This window comes from Scleropages formosus, chromosome 3 (assembly GCF_900964775.1).
Source record: "Scleropages formosus chromosome 3, fSclFor1.1, whole genome shotgun sequence".
Taxonomy (NCBI): Eukaryota; Metazoa; Chordata; class Actinopteri; order Osteoglossiformes; family Osteoglossidae; genus Scleropages; species Scleropages formosus.
The window spans coordinates 21,017,871-21,038,995 of NC_041808.1; the positions used below are offsets into that span (position 1 = coordinate 21,017,871).

At 41.6% G+C, this 21,125-nt stretch overlaps 1 protein-coding gene across 3 annotated transcripts; it reads left to right on the forward strand.

The window, feature by feature from the left end:
* Window positions 1-1,613: 1,613 nt before the first annotated feature.
* On the forward strand, window positions 1,614-19,158 carry LOC108935248 (very-long-chain enoyl-CoA reductase-like). 3 transcript variants are annotated; one of them, XM_018753707.2, is made up of 13 exons: window positions 1,614-1,848; window positions 6,458-6,508; window positions 6,724-6,775; window positions 7,380-7,424; window positions 9,117-9,220; window positions 13,145-13,260; window positions 13,496-13,601; window positions 14,142-14,214; window positions 14,317-14,360; window positions 14,482-14,539; window positions 15,110-15,198; window positions 17,622-17,667; window positions 17,759-19,158. In XM_018753707.2, exons 1-13 carry the CDS (start codon window positions 1,825-1,827, stop codon window positions 17,884-17,886), a joined length of 936 nt encoding a protein of 311 aa, XP_018609223.1. In that variant the 5' UTR covers window positions 1,614-1,824; the 3' UTR covers window positions 17,887-19,158. The 3 variants fall into 3 exon arrangements, with proteins under 3 accessions (XP_018609223.1, XP_018609224.1, XP_029106217.1); XM_018753708.2 differs by lacking the exon at window positions 15,110-15,198; XM_029250384.1 differs by lacking the exon at window positions 1,614-1,848 and having other exon boundaries at window positions 6,344-6,508.
* Window positions 19,159-21,125: the final 1,967 nt, after the last annotated feature.

The following is a 21,125-nucleotide window of genomic DNA, read 5'->3' on the forward strand; positions in this document are numbered from 1 at the left end:
CTGCTAGTATGATTCAATTTATCTTATTGTGAGCACATTGTAAAGCCTAATGTGCAGAATTTTGGGTGGCTTGAGCATGGTGAAATGGAATATTTTATGTTCTAGTGCATTTTTGTTAGTTAGCCCAGCTCTCCTAAAGATCAAGACGATGAGGATGGCTTCCAGAGCAAGGATGATGGGTCCAAGCATCCAGGTCATGATGAAGAATGGCATGTGCTGTGAGTACAGGAAAAAGGAACATGACGGGAATTTTTCTGAATGGATTCCTTTTGCTCAGAACGCTGGCCTTGGTCTAACTGTGGAAAAATGCTGCTGGACACATGGGATTTCCTGAACTCTCTGAGGAAGCGTACGGAACACAATGGGCACTCTTCTTTGCTTCCCTTCAGTGTGTCTGGGCTTTGGATGAGGAACTGCAGAGTGGTGGTTGTGTATTTTTGTTACCCCATCATAGCAGAGGCAGAGCCACCCACTAACTTTATCTTCCTCCATCTAAACTCGGAAGGACTGCACTAAAACTGGATTTTAAAGCTGCCTTCCATCCAATCCAACCAATTCCAGTTTAACGCCAAAGTGTACTTGATCCCTGTAGGTGCAAATGTAACAAATTAAATGAGTTAATGTGACTTGGCTGGAAAATGGTAGGGACAGTGTTTTCCAGGGAGAAAAAAAAATTTAAGATGAGAACACACATAGACAGTGTCTACAACCACTTCGCCCAAGCAGGATCACGGCGAGCCAGAGCTTAGCCCGAGAGTGTGGGGTACAGGGGACACACCCAGGACAGGACACCCTTCTGTCACGCTGCACCCCAAGCAGGACTCAAACCCCAGACCCACCACAGAGTAGGCCCTGGCTAAACCCACTGTGCCACCATATTCCCCCGCCATGGGACTGAAACAAAACAATGTATAGAATTTTCCATTATACATTTTAAAATGATTATTCACAAGTGTAACAGATGTCAACAAAATGAGTGTTTATTGTTTATTTTTGGCTTATGGCCACACCACCCTGAATATGCCCGATCTTGTCCAATCTTGGAAGCTAAGCAGGGTCAGGCCTCGTTAGTACTTAGATGGGGGGGGTGCGGTGGCGCAGCGGGTTGGACCAGGTCGTGCTCTCTGGTGGGTCTGGGGTTTGGATCCTGCTTGGGGTGCCTTGTGACAGACTGGTGTCCCATCCTGGGGGTCTCCCCTGGGTTGGGCTCCTGCTCACTGCGACCCTGTATGGGACAAGCAGTTCAGAAAGTGTGTGTGTTTGTTTATTTTTGGGATTTTTAGTTGAGTTGCTTATACAAAAACAGTAAAAAGTTCGGTTCCAGAGCAAAGAGATAACATCCTTTTTTTTATTATTATTATTTCTCTTAACAGAACAATGGATTACCAGAACACTAACGTGTCTGGCAGCACACACTGACTGTCCAACACGACAGGTAACATTTCTCCATTCATCACTTCCGTCATTTAAATTTTTTATTTAACAAATAAATAAAAACTAAACAGATACCAAGGCGCAATGCTTCAAACGCAGCATGTTCGCCTATGTCTACCGTTGAGTCACGCGACACAGAATTATTAATGTAATGCGCGCGCTAATGACCTTAACGACAGAGGGCGGCCGGCCAATACGTGACTCGTGCTGTCAAAACTGAATTGAGCGGTACTCTTCCCGCCCTTCGCTGTGGCCTGCACGTGCTGGACGGTCTCCGTATGCGCGTCGCCGCGGGTCTCCCCGAGGCCCCCGTGACGAGGCGCGCACCCGACAGCGGACTCGCCTCTGAGCGCTGTGGAGGGAGCGCGCGGCCAGGCACACGAGCGCGCCATGAGCAGGGCAGCTTTTTTTGAGGTAAGGGCCGCCGTCCGAAGGGCTTTCTACAAACTTCTAGAACAGGGGTTGTGTCCGAAACTGTGCTCGCCTCAGATCTCATTACTCGCGTTTTTCTTTTTTTTTTCTTCAGCCGCCTTGTGTCGTTGTAAGGCAATGTCTGCTATTGGACATGACGAATTAAACTTCTTCCTTTGCTACACAGCCAGGCATCGAACCGTCTTTTTTTCATTTTTCCACCGTAATTTTTTTATTATCGGAATAATTTACTTCTCAAAGTATATTCATAATTAAAACAGACCAAGTACTTGTGAGAGCAGCACAGTGAGTGAGTCCTGTGTGTGTGAACTTCGTAAACTTTACATTTTTTATAATTCGATGAATTTTTCCTGCAGTTATACCTGCTGCTGGAGGTTTTGATCATCATGTTATGACTTAATAATATATATCCATTTAAAGTATTAGTGAACTGTAGATTTCCATTTATGCTAAATCAGTAATTCCTAGTATTTGGAAATGAATTACTATGTGTTACTAAATTACTTTATACTATAGATGGACAGAAAAGGCTATACATACATGCTGTAGTTTAGATTTACGTTTTGCAGTCTTTCCTATATACAGTGTAGAAGAAGTGAATGACTAGTAGTAGATTGCTGACATTTCTATTTGACTAGAACTACTCTTGATGCAACTGTAAAACTGGTATTATAGTTAATGGCCTAGTTATTTAAAAGTTCCGTTGGTTTAATTTATAGTATATGCTTGTTAGTACGATTTTATTTCAATCCATCATGAGAAACAACTATCGAAAGCAACAAGCAGCAAATTCGAGCCTCATAAACAGATTTGTAATGTAGTAGAAGAGCAACAGGTGAGTCCTGTTAAAGTGATTTACTGCTCATGTACACTTGAGGAAAACTGGAGCCCTGTTTAAAGGGACCCTTCTTCCTAGCTTGCATAATGAGTTTGACTTACAGAAAGCAAAATAACTTGTGAAGAAACAAGTTGTTCGCACTTCACGCTTTTGCAACGCCAGTATGAATAGACAAGTGTGATGCATGGTTTTTGAGCTCCGTTTCATTAAGAGTTTAAGAGGTTCAGTCTCCACACACAATCATTAGAAAGCAGTAGCTTTCTCAGATTAGAGATATGGCAACTGTGCTCATTTTCACCGCTCTCTTGATCAATACAGACATTTAGAAAGTGCAGAAATGCATTCCTCTGTATTCCGTGCCCCAAGTTCAAAGTGATTTAAGTGTAATCTGCCACATGTGCTATTTCTAAGGGTTGTCTATTATTAGATGTTGGCCTATCAATCAGAAACTCCCTATAAAAGTGTCAGTAAGCAGCTCTTAAATAGCCAACACTTGAGTTGTGGAAACACCAGCACAGTTTTGCTAAACATTTAGGGTGCTGAAAAGCATGATGAGAGATATGATACACAGCAATAATTTGCAATGATAAACCTAATGCAGTGATAAAGGTTTCTGAAATTCTAACCTTGTTTACATACCAAAAAAAAGGGAATTCCCTCAGATGATGTTTCCCTGATTTACAGTGGGTCCATTCGTTCCCTTCATCCTTCTGTCATCCTTTTACTATAGCTGGTCAATGTTCCAGAGTTCATGGTGTGGCCTCACGCTGAGATAAACTGCAACTGTGGATGTTGCCAAAAGTCTATAAACTTGGGCTTCGTTTCCTGCTGAAGAACAAACAAGGATAGAATGCCAAACACTGCTGGTGGGTATTTCCACTAAGAGAGATTACTCAGACAAAGCAGTAAAAAACATCAGACTCTCAGAGGAGAGAATGGTCAGGCTGATCAAGTGCAGCTTACCAGATACGGGTGTTATAGGTATTGGTTACAAGAGAGTGTCTCCTGCAAATAATAATAATTAGTCCTTTTAACTTTGGACTAGTAGTTATGTTTCCAGTGGCTACTTTCTCTGGAGGCATGTGCATGTCCCCCATGGAAAATGGGACATCTTCCACAGCTGTCAGGTTCCGTGTCACTGTTTCCATCTTGTCATCACTGAGAGGCACTTGGGGGAATAAGTATCTTCTTCATGGCAGGACACATGTTTTCTGATGAGAGATGGGAGCCTGGGAAGGATGTTTTCAATCTGATCTTTAAGTCAACATGTTTTATCACAGCTGTCAGCCCCTGTTCTCTGGTCATGCATAAAAAATTAACTGTATGTTTTATAATAAAGTGTAATGTTACCAGACTGGAATCTCATCCAGGGCGTACCATCCCTCAGCCTTGCGTCCTGTGACTCCGGTATAGGCCCCAGACCTCTGTGACCCTAACCTAGACTAGTGGTTCATGAAAATGGATGGATGGATGGATGGAAGTAATGTCAGCTTGCTTAGTTTGCTATCCTTTCCCAGGTCATGTCCTCATCTAAGGAAGTACAGTTGGCAAATAAGACCATGGTGACCAGTGATTTTCTATTTAGTGAAGCTTTCTTATTTTAACAAAGTTCACAGTGTCAGCAAAAAGACTCGGGTTCAAGCAAAGGCGATATTTTGTTCCAGCCAGGAAGATTACCACTGACTGATTGTCTCAGTGTTTTTTTTTTTTTTTTTTTTTTTTGGCCCCTGTATTCAGCAGTTCCTAAGGTATCCATTAGAAGGTTATTATGCTGCCTAGTAAAATGGCCTTTCAGGTCTGACAGTTCTGCTGAGGCGCTCGGACTGGAATGCTTTCATTGCAAACTGCAGTGTAAAGCTATGCAATTGCTGCACAATGAGACAGTGTGATTCTAACTGAAAGCAATGTGTCTTTGTCTCGTGGACGGGGGCACACAAGCAGAGACTCCGCCAACTGTCCTTTTTGCTAACATTAAATTCATCTACACAGTCTAATAGATGGTTTTAATGGGATGAGTGTCTTTTGGAGTTTCCAATTTTATTTTGATTTTTTTTAGATTGAAGTAAAGGATGGGCTCATCTCCCATTCACTCCACTAATAGCATTATATACCAAATGCTGTAGGTCTTAGAGCACTGGTATGTACAGTATGTAAGACTTTTGTGATCATAGTGTCACCGAACTGTCCTCAATAAGCAGTTCTCATAAAATGCATAAAAGAAGAAAAAAGCAAAGTATGAACTGTTGTAATTTTATATCAAGAATAAATAATTGTAGAGTTTGAATAATGAATATTGCATTTATTCAGGGGTGTAACAACTTGCTAGGTGTTTGGGCGACCAAGAAGTATTACAAATAGAACTCAATGGCATTATACACAAATACTGTAAAACTAGATGTCCCTAAACACTGATGATACGTGCCCTGCACTTTACACCTATGGCTGCAGTGGTGTATAAAGGATACGATACATTATGATATGATAGATGCAGTGTTTCTGTGCTATTGACTGTGATACTATCCATGGAAACATGTGACTTTTTACCACTAGAGGGCTTCCCTTTACACTGTATTTCTCCCTTTGGGACCAGAATGCATTCCTGTCCAGTGAGGTAACTCAGTTTAGACAGCACATCTGTGCAGTGCACGTCAGTTCACGCAAGGGCTTTGATCCTGGCATCTGTCTGCAGTATCTGCTTTCAGATGTTGCTCCGGCAGCACAAATGATAAATAACCCTCTATTTTACAGTGATAAATTTAGTGTATCATCCTACTTACTGCCAGATCAAATTGACACCTATAAACCAAAGGATCATTTTCCTCCTGCACCATTTCACATGATATCCAGGTCTGCACTAGATTTGTTACCGTTGCATTGTTTATTTGCTACCATCCAAAGTTGGCTTACAAGAATTCAAGTTTTAACAAGCGGGATAATTTGCAACACTGTAATTATTTATGATAGTTCTTTTATTCTGCTATTTTGTTCTTGCATCTTTTTGGCACTAGTGCAAATCCTTATCCAGTTCACCACCCGATGCTCCAAAATTTATGCTCCCTGTAAGACCTAAAACAATTTCCTGCAGTCATGGATAGATGTATTGTGGCACTTGAATGAGAAATGCACTGTTCTAATGCTCAGATCCCCTGGAAATCCTGTGTCTCATAATGTGAACAAATGGAAGAAGTGTTTTTTGTCTGCAGTGAAAAAACAAGTGAGACAGATACCTTAAAAAGATACAAGAAGCAGTTCTCTAATAGGTTTTACATGCTTATCTGTGGCATGGGAGATGCCACCAGCAGGTCGTGCTTTTCCATGGGTCATTCCTTGGGATAGGTAGGTCAAGGTGGGTTTTTTTTGTCTGGAGTTGTACTTTACTGCTACATGCCTGGAAGGAGAGCAGAGGCACAACCCCCACATTGGTGTCCCACACTATTGCATTTCAATCTTGGGTTGCCGAAGCTGATACCTCAGTGAGGTCACCATCCACATACCAGGACTGTTGGTGGCCTCCAAGAACCGGGCCACGCAGAGAAATTCCCCTTGCTTGCTGCAGGTCCATGGGATGTGTCCCACGCATTGTAGTGGCTGTCACCATTGTCCGCCTCCCTGTGTGACTTAAATTTGCCCCAGGGCACCATGGAGGCTGTGGAACTACAGAACTTGTTCACTGTTGCACACTTCATCAAAAGCAGGTGTGCAGATGGTCTCAAGGCAGGAGCGCTCAAGGATAAAAACTATGTTTTCTTTGAGGTGGAGATTCTGGATCCCAAGACCAAGGCACAGCTCTGCTTTCTGGACAAGGTGAGGCCCTTCCCCTGCAATTCTTTGTGACACTTCAGTCGTGATTTATGAGCAAGTGATTGTAGCTTACTTTTTGTTGTTACCCCATATTTTTAGAGACCAAGACACCACTCTTTTCATGTGCCTGTCAAGTAAACAAATCACAGATTTACTTACTGCTTTGAGCAGAAAGAGTGAATTTCCCATGGGCACCTACTGGTTTCTCTTTCTGCTAGGTGGAGCCTCATGCTACAGTAGCAGAAATCAAATGTCTTCTGCACAAGTGTTGTAAGTGCTCATTTACTCAGAATATCCATAAAATTACATCACATTGATAATGAAGCAATTCAGATACTTAAAATTTTTTCTTCTAAGAAAAAGTCATTATTTTCCTGTTATATAACAAATTCTCCAACTGTCTGTATATTGAAATCCACTACATTTTCTTAACTAAATCTTGGTTGATGGCTTTTTAGGTAGGAAATATTTATCAGTATTGTTATTTATGTACTGATGTGGCAGCAAGTCTCTGCATTTTGAGCATTATGCATAGATACATTTCCTGTAGTAATTCCTGGGGCATGTATTGATGTCCTTCAAGTTTTAAAAAGGGCTTCTTCTCTGTTCTTAATGATTAATTTTGTATTTAGCTCCTGCTTTCTTTGAAAGAAGCGAATAGTATTTGATCCGTGTACACAGCAAAAACATTTATTTGAGCAGCTTAGCATTAGGACTTTGCTTAAGGGTACCATAGTAGTAGCTGCAAGGTAAACTTGAGCCAGCTATCTGTAAATCATAAGTGCATTTTTGTTAACCTCTGTGCTGCATGAAGGTCTCATAACTTTTAATAATTTTACAGCAATATTCTGATTAAAGATGTTAATAACTGCAGATCCCAAGTGGTATCCAGCAAGACAGGCCCTGAAGCTTGACCCCAGTAAGTGTGGTTTCGTTTGCATTTGCATGTTACAACAAGGCGATAGGGCTATATCATGGAAAGTAACAGGATAACACTAAACGATATGAAATGTGTGATCATAGTTTGAGCCAGTGCTGTTCACTGACTTGGGGTTATATTATAGCGGAGCATGCTATTTGCCAAGGGTTAAGTGGTTGGTCAGTGCAGGTCCTCTCTCCCGCTAGTTCTCCATTTTATTGGCACTGGTGATTTGTGTAACACCTTGCTGTGTGGAAAAAAACACTGAATGCATGATGCGAGATTTGCAGGAAGTCACGCCCACACACTCTTGTTACCTAGAAACAAGCAAACAAGACTATCCTAGCTTCCTCTTGACCTTCTTTTAGCCTGACCGTGCTTAAATGTTACGTGTATAGTATATAGACTAATTCTGTCAAGTGTTTTGACTCCCATTGCGTGAGTGACTGTAAAGTGCTCAATACACTAACCTAGCATTTAGCGTCAACAGCAGACTTCTAGTTCCGAGCTACCATTCTCACTCCTGATGCCACCTGTTAGCAAAGTTTTCTTTCTGCCAGTCCTCCTCAGGTGTCCATTGCAAAAGCCAGCAGCCACGTGCCAAATGTTTTCAAGATAACACAAAGATTAAAGGCTTAGTAAAGTATAACCTTTTCCTACGCTGGTCTTGATGCTACCTTATACTTATGAACTCTTGCAAACCTTTTGCATTTTTTTTCCATCTGTTTTTTTACGATAGAATTTTTTATGGCATGTGGAATATGAATTTCAGGTCTATCAAGGCAACTTTTTTTTGTTAGAAAAAGAATCTTGCTCACAGGAATGTAAAGGCTTTCTTGGTCTCTGTGGGACATACGTGATACACGCCTGTAGTGAAACCATAGATTTCGAGCAGCTGCAGCAGCGTCACTGGCTTCTCTGCCAGTTTGGGATGATGGATGTCACATACCAGGACCCCAAGGAGAGGCGATGAGAGATTGATAAACCCTGAGAACTGGAGGGCTAGCAGCATTGTGGGAACTCTTTGGGCTCCAGGCTCCTGGATAGTATTTTGTGAAATGGTATGGCTTTAAAAATCTTAAGACCTTTGGCCTTCTAACTGAGAAATACTGGAGTGCTGTCATTCAAAATGTCAGGGACTGCACTTCTTGCAGCAGGCATAACTTAATAGTACACTCATTCATAATGCCTGAGACTGCTGTTCACAGCAAAATGGTAAAATAACCCAAGTATACTTTTTCACAACATCTGCGACTGTTTCTTTAGTTTATACAATATAGCTTCATTAAGTACTACATTGTTTTTTATTTAAATATTATCATAACGGGGTGCGGTGATACAGCGGGTTGGACCGGGTCCTGCTCTCTAGTGGGTCTGGGGTTCGAGTCCCGCTTGGGGTGCCTTGTGATGGACTGGCGTCCCGTCCTGGGTGTGTCCCCTCCCCCTCCAGCCTTACGCCCTGTGTTGCCGGGTAGGCTCCGGTTCCCCGCGACCCCGTCTGGGACAAGCGGTTCAGAAAGTGTGTGTGTATTATCATAACTGAATGCAGTACACTGTAAAAACCAAGTGGTCAGCTTATCTTAAGACTTTTTTTTTTTTACAGTTTTGCTTTGCTGCTGTATGTTTGCCTTGTGTAGATTACAGCTTTGTATGTGTCTTTTTCTTTTTTTCTATTAAATGTTTGTCTTCAAGAGGGAAAGACACTTAAAGATGATGAAATACTAGAAAATCTACCGGTTGGGACCACTGCAACGATGTATTTTAAAGACCTTGGTCCACAGTTGGGATGGACAATGGTGAGAAAATGACAGCACCAGTGTTTTTTGTATGTTATGTCATAGTGTGCCATAAGTGTATAAGCATCACACCAGACACTTATTTTGTGAGTATTGGTAATGTCACCCATCACATAAGAAATATTTAGTTTTTGCTTTTCTCCAAAGCAATATAGTGTTAAGCTATCAATTATTTACCAATTTATGAAGCTAGGTATTTCACTGAAGTAATTTAAGGCAAGCTTTACCATGCTCAAGAGTACTACAGCTGGAGATGAGATTCAAATCTGTGACTTTGGGTGCAAAAGCAACAGCTCTAACCACTACACTACCAGCTGCCCCATAGATTCTCATTTACATTGAAGTGTGTATATTCAGGCTTCAGATTTCCATCAGAAATTGCAATGCCAACTATAATCTGTAGTTCTGGCTACAGCATAACAGCCTCAACTATTCCATAGTGCATTTCCCCAAAAATTACATCCAACATAAATACAAACACATAGAAGCCATACAAACCATCCTTCTACTATAAATTTCCCTATGTTACAACTTATAAAAAAACATTTATCCCATTGCACAGTAAAACACCCCTGTCAAGTTGGGTGTGGCCAAGGACTCCCACCTAGAAATACCCCAAATGGTTCACTCCATCCGGTTTGCAATAGAACGTACAAACAACGCAGAATGCCAGATAGCTGAATGGTAAGCAAAAGGTTTACAGAAATGATCTATGAAAACAATAAATGTATTTAACAACCAATTGCATACTGTCATACTTTGATTAAAAAAATGTTAATAGTTAATGACAAACAAACAGATACCGGTAGGCCTTTCCCGGTACCCAATCTAATTCAAACAAAACTTAAGTGGAATACCGAACCAAAACAAGCAGTGTAGCAGTACAAAGTGAAATGCATGTGAACAGGCAACAGCAGCAACAAGGTACAGCACTTCATTGATGGTATTTTGCCAGCATCTTACTGATTCGTTGCTACCAACTTGCCTGTCAGCTCAGTTTATGACATTCTTGTTAATTTTGGCATTGACTTTTCTTAATTTTACACTTTCCTTTACCATATTCGTGTCACTTATGATTTTGCCAAATTTTGTGTTTAAATTTTCTCTAAGAGAAATAGTCATATTAGTTACACATACTCAGTAACAGCTCTCACCTTCTGTGACTTTACTGTGAACCTTTAAGAACCACACGTATCACAGATGTAAGCGACACATAATACAAGCAGTAAATTAAGATGATAAAAGGTTTACTTTTCTCTCTAAAACGAGACCAGTGAGTATATGGTTTTACCCACCTAGTTTAGTGCTAACAAATCAGTTTGGTATTGAGTCTCATCCTGCTTTCATTGAGAACCTCACTTTAAATACTATGTTTAACAAGTTAAGAATACATTTTTTCCTCTCCCCCATTTTGTTAAAGCTGACTTTTTTTCAGTTAAGCAGATCTTAATTGTTTTTACCTGAATTTTCTGCTGAATTGTTCATTGTTTATAATTTTCTAATTATGGACTATGTTAACATATATGTGGAAAGTAAAAGGTTTGAGAAAGAAACATTTAAAATTTTTTCTGGTTAAAACAATTCCTTTTACAGGCGGTCCCCGATTTACAACTGGGGTTGCTTTCACCGAAACCCATCGTAAGTCGAAAATGCATTTAATACACAGCTCTACATCACAGACTGGGAGATGCGGATTGCTGTTGCTGCCCAGCATCGCGGGAGAGTATCACTCCGTGTATCAGTTGCCCGGGGAAAAAAATGTAAATTCAAAGTACGGTTTCTCCTGAATATCTATTGCCAGCTCACTATTGTAAAGTTTAAAAAAAAAAAAAAAAAAAAAATCGTAAGTCGAACCATTGTAAATCAGGGACAACCTGTGTTTAAATACTCAAGTATTATTGGTCTGGAGCGTTTTAGTTTGCTTAGAACTGCATCTGAAGAATAGATTAAATATTTTAGAAATGAGTTACAGAATGTTTGAAAAGGTATGTTAGTTGTTGTTAATAAGACATCAGCAGTACACAAGCTTTTTATTCTTGGGGGGGGTGTTATATTTTTCCTTGCAAAAATACAAAAAAGTGAGTTTTTTTTTTTTGTCCTCTTACAGTGTTTTAATTCTTTGAGTACTAATTCTGTTAACGTATTTGTCATTTAACATGTAATTTCTTTTTAAATAAACTGACTACTTTACACTTTAATTTCATAGTGAAGCTGGGTAGTTTTTTTTTTTTTTTTTTTTTTTTTTTTTGGTTGTCCTATTCCTCTGTATTGCATGCTGGTACCTCTCAGTGGCACACCATACTGAACCATAGTTGAGGTTTTTTTTTTTTTTGGTTGTCTTTCTTTCTCTCACCACATGAATGAAAATCTACAGTATATTGAAGTTGTTAACATTGCTCGTGGTTCATCAGATTGCTCCTGGCTTATGAACCTACAGCCAGCCCAAGGGCACAGGCAGAGATGTGACAGGTGGTAATGCCTGCAGATAATACCTGTACACTTAACAAGCAAATATATTTTTTCCGTCAATTAAAAACCGTTTATTGAAGCTGTTAACATTGCGAGGGGTTCAGAACATTTGAATCAAGGTGTTTTGGGTAGGGGGGTGCGGTGGCGCAGTGGGTTGGACTGCAGTCCTGCTATCCAGTGGGTCTGGGGTTCGAGTCCCGCTTGGGGTGCCTTGCGACAGACTGGCGTCCTGTCCTGGGTGTGTCCCCTCCCCCTCCGGCCTTACGCCCTGTGTTACCGGGTAGGCTCCGGTTCCCCGTGACCCTGTCTGGGACAAGCGGTTCTGAAAATGTGTGTGTGTGTGTGTGTGTGTGTGTGTATTTTGGGTATTTGTATTTGGGGTTTTTTTTCCCCCGGTAATGTTTTTATTTTTACTTTTTTTAAGTAATTTCTTGGGCTAATACTTTTGCTTGGTGGCACTTTTACAATGGGTAAAGCTGGAGCCTTGCAGCTCCTGAGATGCACTGTGGAAACAGGGTTTTAATTCAGCTCAGAAGGTGTAGAGTTTATATGTTTTCCCTCCCTGTGTTTACACTCCACAAATAATCATGGAAGAAGGCAAGCCACTTCTTTTCCTTCCCTTGCTTTTAAAAACCATCCTTGTGGTTGCTATTAATTTAATTTGGCTCAAAGGCATAGCCATCCATCCTGCCATTACTTATTCTAGAGTAATTTTTTTTTAATGTAACAGTACTTTTATGGGTATCACTTTTGACTACCAAACTCTGCTCTACTTTTTAATTTCCGAAGGGACTGTCAGTCTAACAGTAGTGTCAAAATCCAGTTCTGCTTCAAAGTGCCCTTCTTTAGTGTATATACAGTAGCTACTTCAATCACGTTTTGGTTTCTCTGTCACTAGTGTTGAAATCAAGTTTCAGAATGAAAACTTCCCCTGTTGAAATGGAGAGAAAAAAAAAATCATACCATATAAACTATTTATATGACAGCAATCTTTAAGTAACTTAAAATTGTTTTTTTTGTTTGACTTTTATCACTGTGGCCAGTATAACATCACTCTATTTGTGTATGTTTTCAATTTAAATAAAGTATGAATTTTGTAAAGACAAAGACTTACTTGTTTTAGATCTTACATACATCATTGATAATGACTCACAATGTAAGTTATTTAGTAATTAATATTATTTTATTATTGTACTTAAGAATCACATGTCTGCACCCAAGTCTCTAATACTGCTGATGTAATGCTCTTTTTGTATTGTTCTTGGAGATGTATGTTGCTTTGGAGAAAAGCATCGGCTGCATGAATAAATGTATGTTATGTACATGTATGTACATGTATGTTACTTGGTTTATATCTGTGTTTCTGCTTGATTCTTATAAGCAGTGGGGGATTTCCTATTCAGGAAAGGCATTATACAAAAATTAGGCTATTTGTTCTTTCTTTTTCCTTGACAGGTGTTTCTGGCAGAGTACATAGGGCCCCTGTTTATTTACTTGCTCTTCTATTTCCGCCTACCATACATTTATAGCCCAAAGTATACCTTCACATCCAGCCCATACCCCGTGGTCCCGTAAGTTGTGTTTTTATTTCTTACTGGAAGTCTTTGGCCAAAATGTAAACTCCTGAAATTATTCTTTAACTAATTAAGGTTAAATACCTTGTTCAGGGATATGAGTGAGCCTATCAAAGCCCATCCTAGACTGTGAACCAAGAACCGTTTTGCTCACTTGTGGAGATCATTGACCTTCTTTCAAAACCCTTCCCTTCGCACCCCCCATCCCCACTCCCCATCTGTCTCCCTGCAGCCTGGCGTGTCTGTGTCACTCATTCCACTACGTTAAGAGGCTCATTGAAACCATATTTGTACACCGCTTCTCTCATGGCACAATGCCTTTGCGGTCTATGGTCAAGGTAAGGTTCCAGTTACCACTTTATATTTAAAGAGATCTCTGTTTTAAACTTGTGTATGTGTGTGTTGCAAAGGATTTCTGTATGTTGAAGTAGCAGTATGTTGCAATAAGATTTCTAAGGCACAATGGTGTCACTATAAGGTCAACTCTGGGGTCGAATCTACATCAGCGTGGGTTGGAGTAAGACCAGCTCCCAGCCCCCTGCTTCTCAAGTCTAAGAGTGAAAGCTGAGAGCCGCGGTAATGTGTGGCGGCACTCCACCCTGGTGCTGAAATTATAAAAATAACACCTCAGTTATGACGAGGAAGAGTCTTGTATTACAACTGCCCAGATGGCGTTAGAGTTAAAATAAATGGTCTGTATTATCTGACATCATTCACCTACTGCCAGAATTTTGCAGAAACACAGCTCTGTGTGAAAACTACTGTAGTTCTGTCCACTTCTTCTACACCTTTACAGTTTAAAACTGTACAATGAGCACCTGACATTAATAAAGGCAAAATCAGACTAATGATCTAACTGTTTCCTTTTTCTCCCACAGAACTGTCTGTATTACTGGGGATTTGCTGCATGGCTGGCTTACTACATCAACCATCCTCTGTACACACCACCGTGTAAGACTCTTCTTAGGAATATTGCAAGCAAAGACACATCCCTTAGTTCTGTCTGCTTTTCCTACACAGTAACCATTTTTTTTTTCCTCTCCCCCTCCACAGCCTACGGAAACCGCCAAATATATTATGCACTGATATTGTTTCTGGTACGTATTGCCTCGCATGCCACATTGTACTTTGATGGTGTAACAATGGTTGTCTTCAAGTGTTAATCATTCTCGTAAGCCAGTTTTTAAAGTATTCTCTGTATGTGTATGTTGATTTCAGCTCTGTGAAGCTGGTAATTTTTCCATTAACCTGGCCCTCAATAACCTAAAAAGTGATGGTGAGTTTTTAGGACTTTTCTCCAAAACCTGATGATTATAACTCAGTTCTAAACTATTGTTCATTATTGTTTTAACTATGTATCTACAAGAACTAATGCTTTAATAATCAAACAAGCAACAATTAACATTTAATATTTAAAAAACCGGGGGCGCAGTGGCGCAGTGGGTTGGACCAGGTCCTGCTCTCCGGTGGGTCTGGGGTTCAAGTCCCGCTTGGGGTGCCTTGCGGCAGACTGGCGTCCTGTCCTGGGTGTGTCCCCTCCCCCTCTGGCCTTACGCCCTGTGTTGCCGGGTTAGGCTCTGGTTCCCCGCAACCCTGTATGGGACAAGCGGTTCTGAAAATGTGTGTGTGTGTGTGTATTTAAAAAACTTTAAATTAGTATTCCTACTTATGTCCCAAAAAAACAGCTCCTTACACAATTCTTCGTTTTTTTTCTTTTCTTTAAATGATAGCTAGTGTCTTGTTCTGAAAACCTGTCAATCCTGTAGGATCTGAAAGTTGTCCAGGTGGCCTGCAGTCCAGATTTTTCTTTAATAAGAAGTTGTGGTTTTTTCTGCCACACCAACAGGAATGGGGTCAGGAAAGATCCCCTGCCCCACCAGGAACCCCTTCACCTGGCTGTTCTTCTTTGTGTCATGTCCTAATTACACCTATGAGGTGGGCCATGAAAATGTATATACACACAACCCTTCATGTCTGCAAATTTTTTACTCATTTGTACTTTTCCTTGGTTTGTTCTTGAAAAATCATTTTAAAATTTAAATGTTAGTTTTTTTTAAATTTGATTGCATCCATGAAGCTTTTTTGAAGCTTGCATGCAGCTGTAGTAGCAAACACGACTATATATCAACTCACACTTCCTTTTATCTCCTCTGTCTGCACACCCATAGACTCAGTGGGAGTCCAGGAATTTTTTTTTATTTCATTGTATTTTAACTTTTTTCTATTCTATATTCTGAATCATTGCAAAACTTGGTTAAAGATTTGTTATTCTGTTGAGGTGTTCGGTTGTTCGCTGAGCTTGGCATTTAGGTTGTAAACAATTCCTCGCCAGTCAAGGTGACATCATCAGTGCACAAGTTGTGCAATTTGTGTTGGATGTTTCCTCCTTTATATGTAGTTTGATGGGTGGGATTGCCTGAAGCTTGGACGTGATTGGTTGGTTTCATGTGACCTTGAGCATGAGCGGTTCTTCTAATTTCTGATTGGTCGGTTGCCAGTTTCAAACCAGAACCGGTTCGATACCGGTTAGGCCCTCGTTGGTTCTTGCGTCGTATTGGCTCGTAGATGGGGTCCAGATCAATATGTTTGTTTATGGAATTGACTGAAGAGTACCAAGCCTCAAGGAACTCCCTCAAATGTTTTGTATCTGCCTGAGATAAGATTTCTGCATTGTCCATGTTGAATGTATGTCCTCCTTGATCCTGGTGTACAGATATCATGGACAATGGGGTCATGCCTCCTGGTGGCCAGCTTGTGTTCATGGAGCTGAGTTGACAATTTTCTTCCAGTTTGGCCAACGTAGTATTTGTTGCAGTTGATTTTGTAGATCACCTTCATTCTATCTTCGTTCTTGAGTTGTTCCTTTGGTTTCGAAATGATGCTTCGCAGAGTGGCTGTTGGCTTGTGTGCTACTGTAATTCCATGTGGCCAGAGTAATCTGGCTGTCAATTCCGATACATTTCTTATATATGGGAGAGCTACTCTTTTGTTAGGCTGTTCGTTGGACTTTGTTTGCTTGTCTTGGTGAAGTAAGCATCCTCTGATAAAGTTTCGTGGATAGCTGTTGCGAGTGAATAACTTGAAGAGGTATTTTTTTCTTTGGTTCTGGGGGCGTTGATGCCGCAGTGTGTTTTTGCTCTTCGAAATAGGGTTCGGATGCAACTTTTCTTGTGACAATTTGGGTGATTGCTGTGGAAGTTGAGCACTTGGTCAGTGTGTGTTTGTTTCTGGTAGACTAATGTTTCCAAAGTTCCTCCAATTGTCCGTCTGACTAGTACATCGAGAAAAGCCAGATTGTTGTTAATTTCTTTCTCCACTGTGAACTTTATGTCCTCAAAGATATTATTGATTGTATTGTAGGCTTTGTCTATCTCAGATTTTCTTACAATTACGAAAGTGTTGTTGACATATCGTACCCATAGCTTCGGTTTGATCTTCGGTATGGCAGTTTTCTCCAGTTTTTGCATGACAGCTTTTGCAATGAATCCAGATATAGGTGATCCCATTGGCGTTCCTTTCAGTTGTTTGTAAATCTGTCCGTTGAATTTGAAGTATGTGCGTAGACATAGGCACACAAGTTCATATACACTCTTGGTTAGCAAATTCTGACTTGGTCCCACCTGTTCCAGAAGGTCTTTCAATGTTTCTTTGGCTAGATCCAGATTGATGGATGTGAAAAGCGCTGTTACATCAAAGGAAACCATGATTTCATTTTCTTCCATTGTGATGTTTTTCAGTTTGTCCAAAAATTGTTGGGCATTGTTAATTGAGTTATTTGTTATTGTGTATTTTTTGTAAGTTTCTGGGTGTATTCGTTCCCTGTGAGCTCTTAGTAGAAATTTACTTTTTACAGGGGCCCTTGCATGGATCCTCAGCAAACATGAAGGGTTTAGTGTAATTATTAAAATACAGTTTAATTATGATCAAAGTTAAACTGTTATACATTCAGGAGGTTTATACAAATTTGAAAAGTAGAATTTAGAGGTTTTGGTTTCCCAACTGGAGGTGTGACAGATGAAGCATGACAGTTACCATACTTTTTCTTTTTTTTTTAAACTGCTAAAGTACTGTGTGTTACTGCTGAGTCAAACAGAAGCAAATTACAGATTTTCAGATTTTCCATCTAACCACAATGAAAATGTTTCAGACTCTCTGAAAAAATGCTGCTATATTCAGAATTGACTATATTTTATTTTGGTTTAATATTACGAAAGAAAATGTTGAAAGTCAGAAACTATGAACCAAGCATAGAAATAATCTGGAAATGTCTGTCCTAGGTAGGAAGTATGTTTCAAAATATATTTAATACATTTACACAGAAGTAGCAGAACAAAAGTGAATATTTATGTCCATTTCAGGTCGGTGCATGGATTGGGTTCACATTCATGACACAGTGTGTTCCAGGTAAGCTTTGTAGCTGGTCATTCTATAAATATTTCTCTGTATATGACAGTGCTACACACAGGTCTGTTTTGCACTCTTTCTATCTGTCCAGTGGCCCTGTTCACACTGGTGGGCTTCATCCAGATGACTATCTGGGCTCGGGGAAAGCACAAGATGTACCTTCGACAGTTCAAGGACTACCCTGCCCTCAGAATGGCAATCATCCCACTCTTTCTGTGAAGGGGCAGCCTGCATGCAAATGGAGGGGTTAACATGTTTTTGTGAGCCAGCTCCAAGGAGGGCTTTCCTCAGCTTGTATATTCAACATGAGGATAGAGCTACACTGACAGAATCAGATGCTGAGATGACTGTTGCTGCTCTCAGTACCATGATGAATGTCAGCTTTGTTTTCCTGCTACACACTGGTCCACAAACAAGTGGCAAGGTGGCACATGGTGCTAAGCAGAGTATCGCTCACTGTGGTCTGCACTGATGCTTTGGCTTCCTCTTCCAGTCTCCAAGGCTAAAAAAAGTCCAACCCACAGGGAAAGAAGATCCCTCCCAAGCATCAGAAACAAGTGAAAATTGTTCCTGGGTCTCTATTGTGGAGAAAGGTCTTGTGCTGATTAAACTTTATGCACATGTGAGAAACGTGCAGCTTGTCCGACTGTAATGACAACATAGTCATAAATCTAGAACATTTGCTGGCACAGACAGACCTATGACATTTCATGAGCTGAAAGGGGTCACAGGTGAAAGAGCATAAATGGATGTATTGATTTTAAGATAACAGCAGTTAAGAAAACTGTATGATTTGTCAACCTTTATTAACATTTGGAATTGACTAGTAAGCCACAGGGTATCAGTTTGATGGCACAGTAGCAGTTAATACATGGAGATGCTTGTTACTAGAATGGATAAAATTCAGGTTGAGAATAGAAATTGTTGATTAAATGCAGCATGTTACAATAGATACTTAATACACTGCCTTTCGACAACATAGCAATGTACTAAGCATTACCCTGAAGCTACAACATGGTGTTTTGTGAGAGTGGTAAAATGTTTTTTCATTGTTGTGTTTATATTTAGGGGGAAATTATTAACTAGAAGATTGGACCCTAAGTTAAGAATAGTGTGATAACCAAAAAGGAAATGTTTCAAGTCTGTCACAATAAGCAAAAAAAAAAAAAAAAAATTTCTTCATACCATATGTGATACGATACAGCACTGTCATACCAGGAACAATTTCCAGATTCTTAATCCAAACAGCTTTTTCCAATAAACAATAATTACATAAGACATTGCCCTTAAGTATATTCTTTATTTTTGTATGCATCACTCTTGCTGGAAAGATGTGAAAATGTAAAAGAAAATTCTTTTCTAAAACATATAAGTTGACTTAAATCCTCAACAGCACACAACAACAGCATGAGCCAGGAAGCTTTCTCGACCTAATACACAGCGGGGTAGGAGAGAGGGACCAGAACACTTACAGCACCAAATTCATCTCAGTCCGGGAACCCAGTGGTCTGTCCAGCTTTTTTTTACCTTTTCCAAAAAAAACATGAATTGTTGTGGCTTTTGTTGTAACTTCAGTTCCTGTCTGAAAATGGTCATTTTCATAGAGAAGGTGCAACTAAGATTTCAGAAATGTAAAAAAGAAATATGTTTGAATAAACTGGTTGTCTTCATATTGTAAATAGAAAATGTATGTATTTCAAGATCTTCGGTGGGCTCACCACCTGCCGGAGAAACCGTAAGGGGCCGGTGCATTGTGATTTGGGCGGTGGTCGGGGCCGAGTGCCCGGCCGACCCAAACCTCGGGCGTCAACTCTGGTTTTTGGGACTTGGAATGTCACCTCACTGGCGGGGAAGGAGCCTGAGCTGGTGCGGGAAGTTGAGAGATACCGTCTAGATATAGTCGGGCTCACTTCCACTCACAGCTTGGGTTCTGGAACCACTCTTCTCGATCAAAGGTGGACTCTCCACTATTCTGGCGTTGCCCAAGGTGAGAGGCGGCGGGCGGTGTGGGCTTATTAATAGCCCCCCAGTTCAGCCGCCATGTGTTGGAGTCTACCCCGGTGAATGAGAGGGTCGTCTCCCTACGCCTTCGGGTCAGGGAACGGTCTCTCACTGTCGTTTGTGCTTATGCGCCTAGCGGCAGTGTAGAGTACCCGGCCTTTTTGGAGTCCCTGGGGGGCGTGCTGGAAAGCGCTCCCACTGGGGACTCTGTCGTTCTACTGGAGGACTTTAACGCCCACGTGGGCAGCGACAGTGATACCTGGAGGGGCGTGATTGGGAGGAACGGCCTCCCTGATCTGAACCCGAGCGGTGAGTTGTTATTGGATTTCTGTGCTAGTCGCGGTTTATCCATAACGAACACCATGTTCATGCATAAGGGTGTCCATCAGTGCACTTGGCACCAGGACACCCTAGGTCGGAGGTCAATGATCGACTTTGTAGTCGTTTCTTCTGACCTTCGGCCATATGTCTTGGACACTCGGGTGAAGAGAGGGGCTGAGCTGTCAACTGATCACCACCTGGTGGTGAGTTGAATTCGATGGTGGGAGAAAAAGCTGGACAGACCTGGCAGGCCCAAACGCATAGTGAGGGTCTGTTGGGAACGTTTGGCGGAGGCCCCTGTCAGAGAGGTCTTCAACTCCCACCTCCGACAGAGCTTCAACCAGGTCCCAAGGGAGGTGGGGGACACTGAGTCTGAATGGACTATGTTCTGCGCCTCCATTGTCGGGGCGGCGGTTCGGAGCTGCGGCCATAAGGTCTCCGGCGCATGTCGCGGCGGCAATCCCCGAACACGGTGGTGGACACCGGAAGTAAGGGATGCCGTCAAGCTGAAGAAGGAGTTCTATCGGGCCTGGCTGGCTCATGGGACTCCTGAAGCAGCTGACAGGTACCGACGGGCCAAACGGAGCGCGGCTCTGGCAGTCGCCGCGGCAAAAACTCGGGCTTGGGAGGAGTTCGGTGAGGCCATGGAGGAAGACTTTCGGTCGGCCTCAAAGAGATTCTGACAAACCGTCCGGCGACTCAGAGGGGGGAAGCGGTGTTCCACAAACACTGTTTACAGTGGAAGTGGTGCGCTGCTGACCTCAGCTGAGGATGTTCTCGGGCGGTGGAAGGAGTACTTTGAGGATCTCCTCAATCCCTCCGACACGCCTTCCGTAGAGGAAGCTGAGGCTGGGGACTTGGAGGGGGACTCGTCCATTACCCTGGCTGAAGTTGCTGAGGTAGTCAAAAAACTCCTCGGTGGCAAGGCTCCGGGGGTGGATGAGATCCGCCCCGAGTTTCTCAAGTCTCTGGATGTTGTGGGTCTGTCTTGGCTGACACGCCTCTGCAGCATCGCGTGGAGTTCGGGAACGGTGCCTCTGGACTGGCAGACCGGGGTGGTGGTCCCTCTTTTTAAGAAGGGGGACCAGAGATTGTGTTCCAACTACAGGGGGATCACACTCCTTAGCCTCCCTGGG

What these genes read in the sequence shown, in the direction of transcription:
- LOC108935248 (XM_029250384.1), top strand. Translation starts at nt 6,344, where the DNA reads ATGGAGGCTGTGGAACTACAGAACTTGTTCACTGTTGCACACTTCATC. An exon ending in CTTTGCGGTCTATGGTCAAG is followed by an intron (nt 13,602 to 14,141) that starts GTAAGGTTCCAG and finishes TTTCTCCCACAG; the next exon opens with AACTGTCTGTATTACTGGGG. An exon ending in TCCTCTGTACACACCACCGT is followed by an intron (nt 14,215 to 14,316) that starts GTAAGACTCTTC and finishes CCCCCTCCACAG; the next exon opens with CCTACGGAAACCGCCAAATA.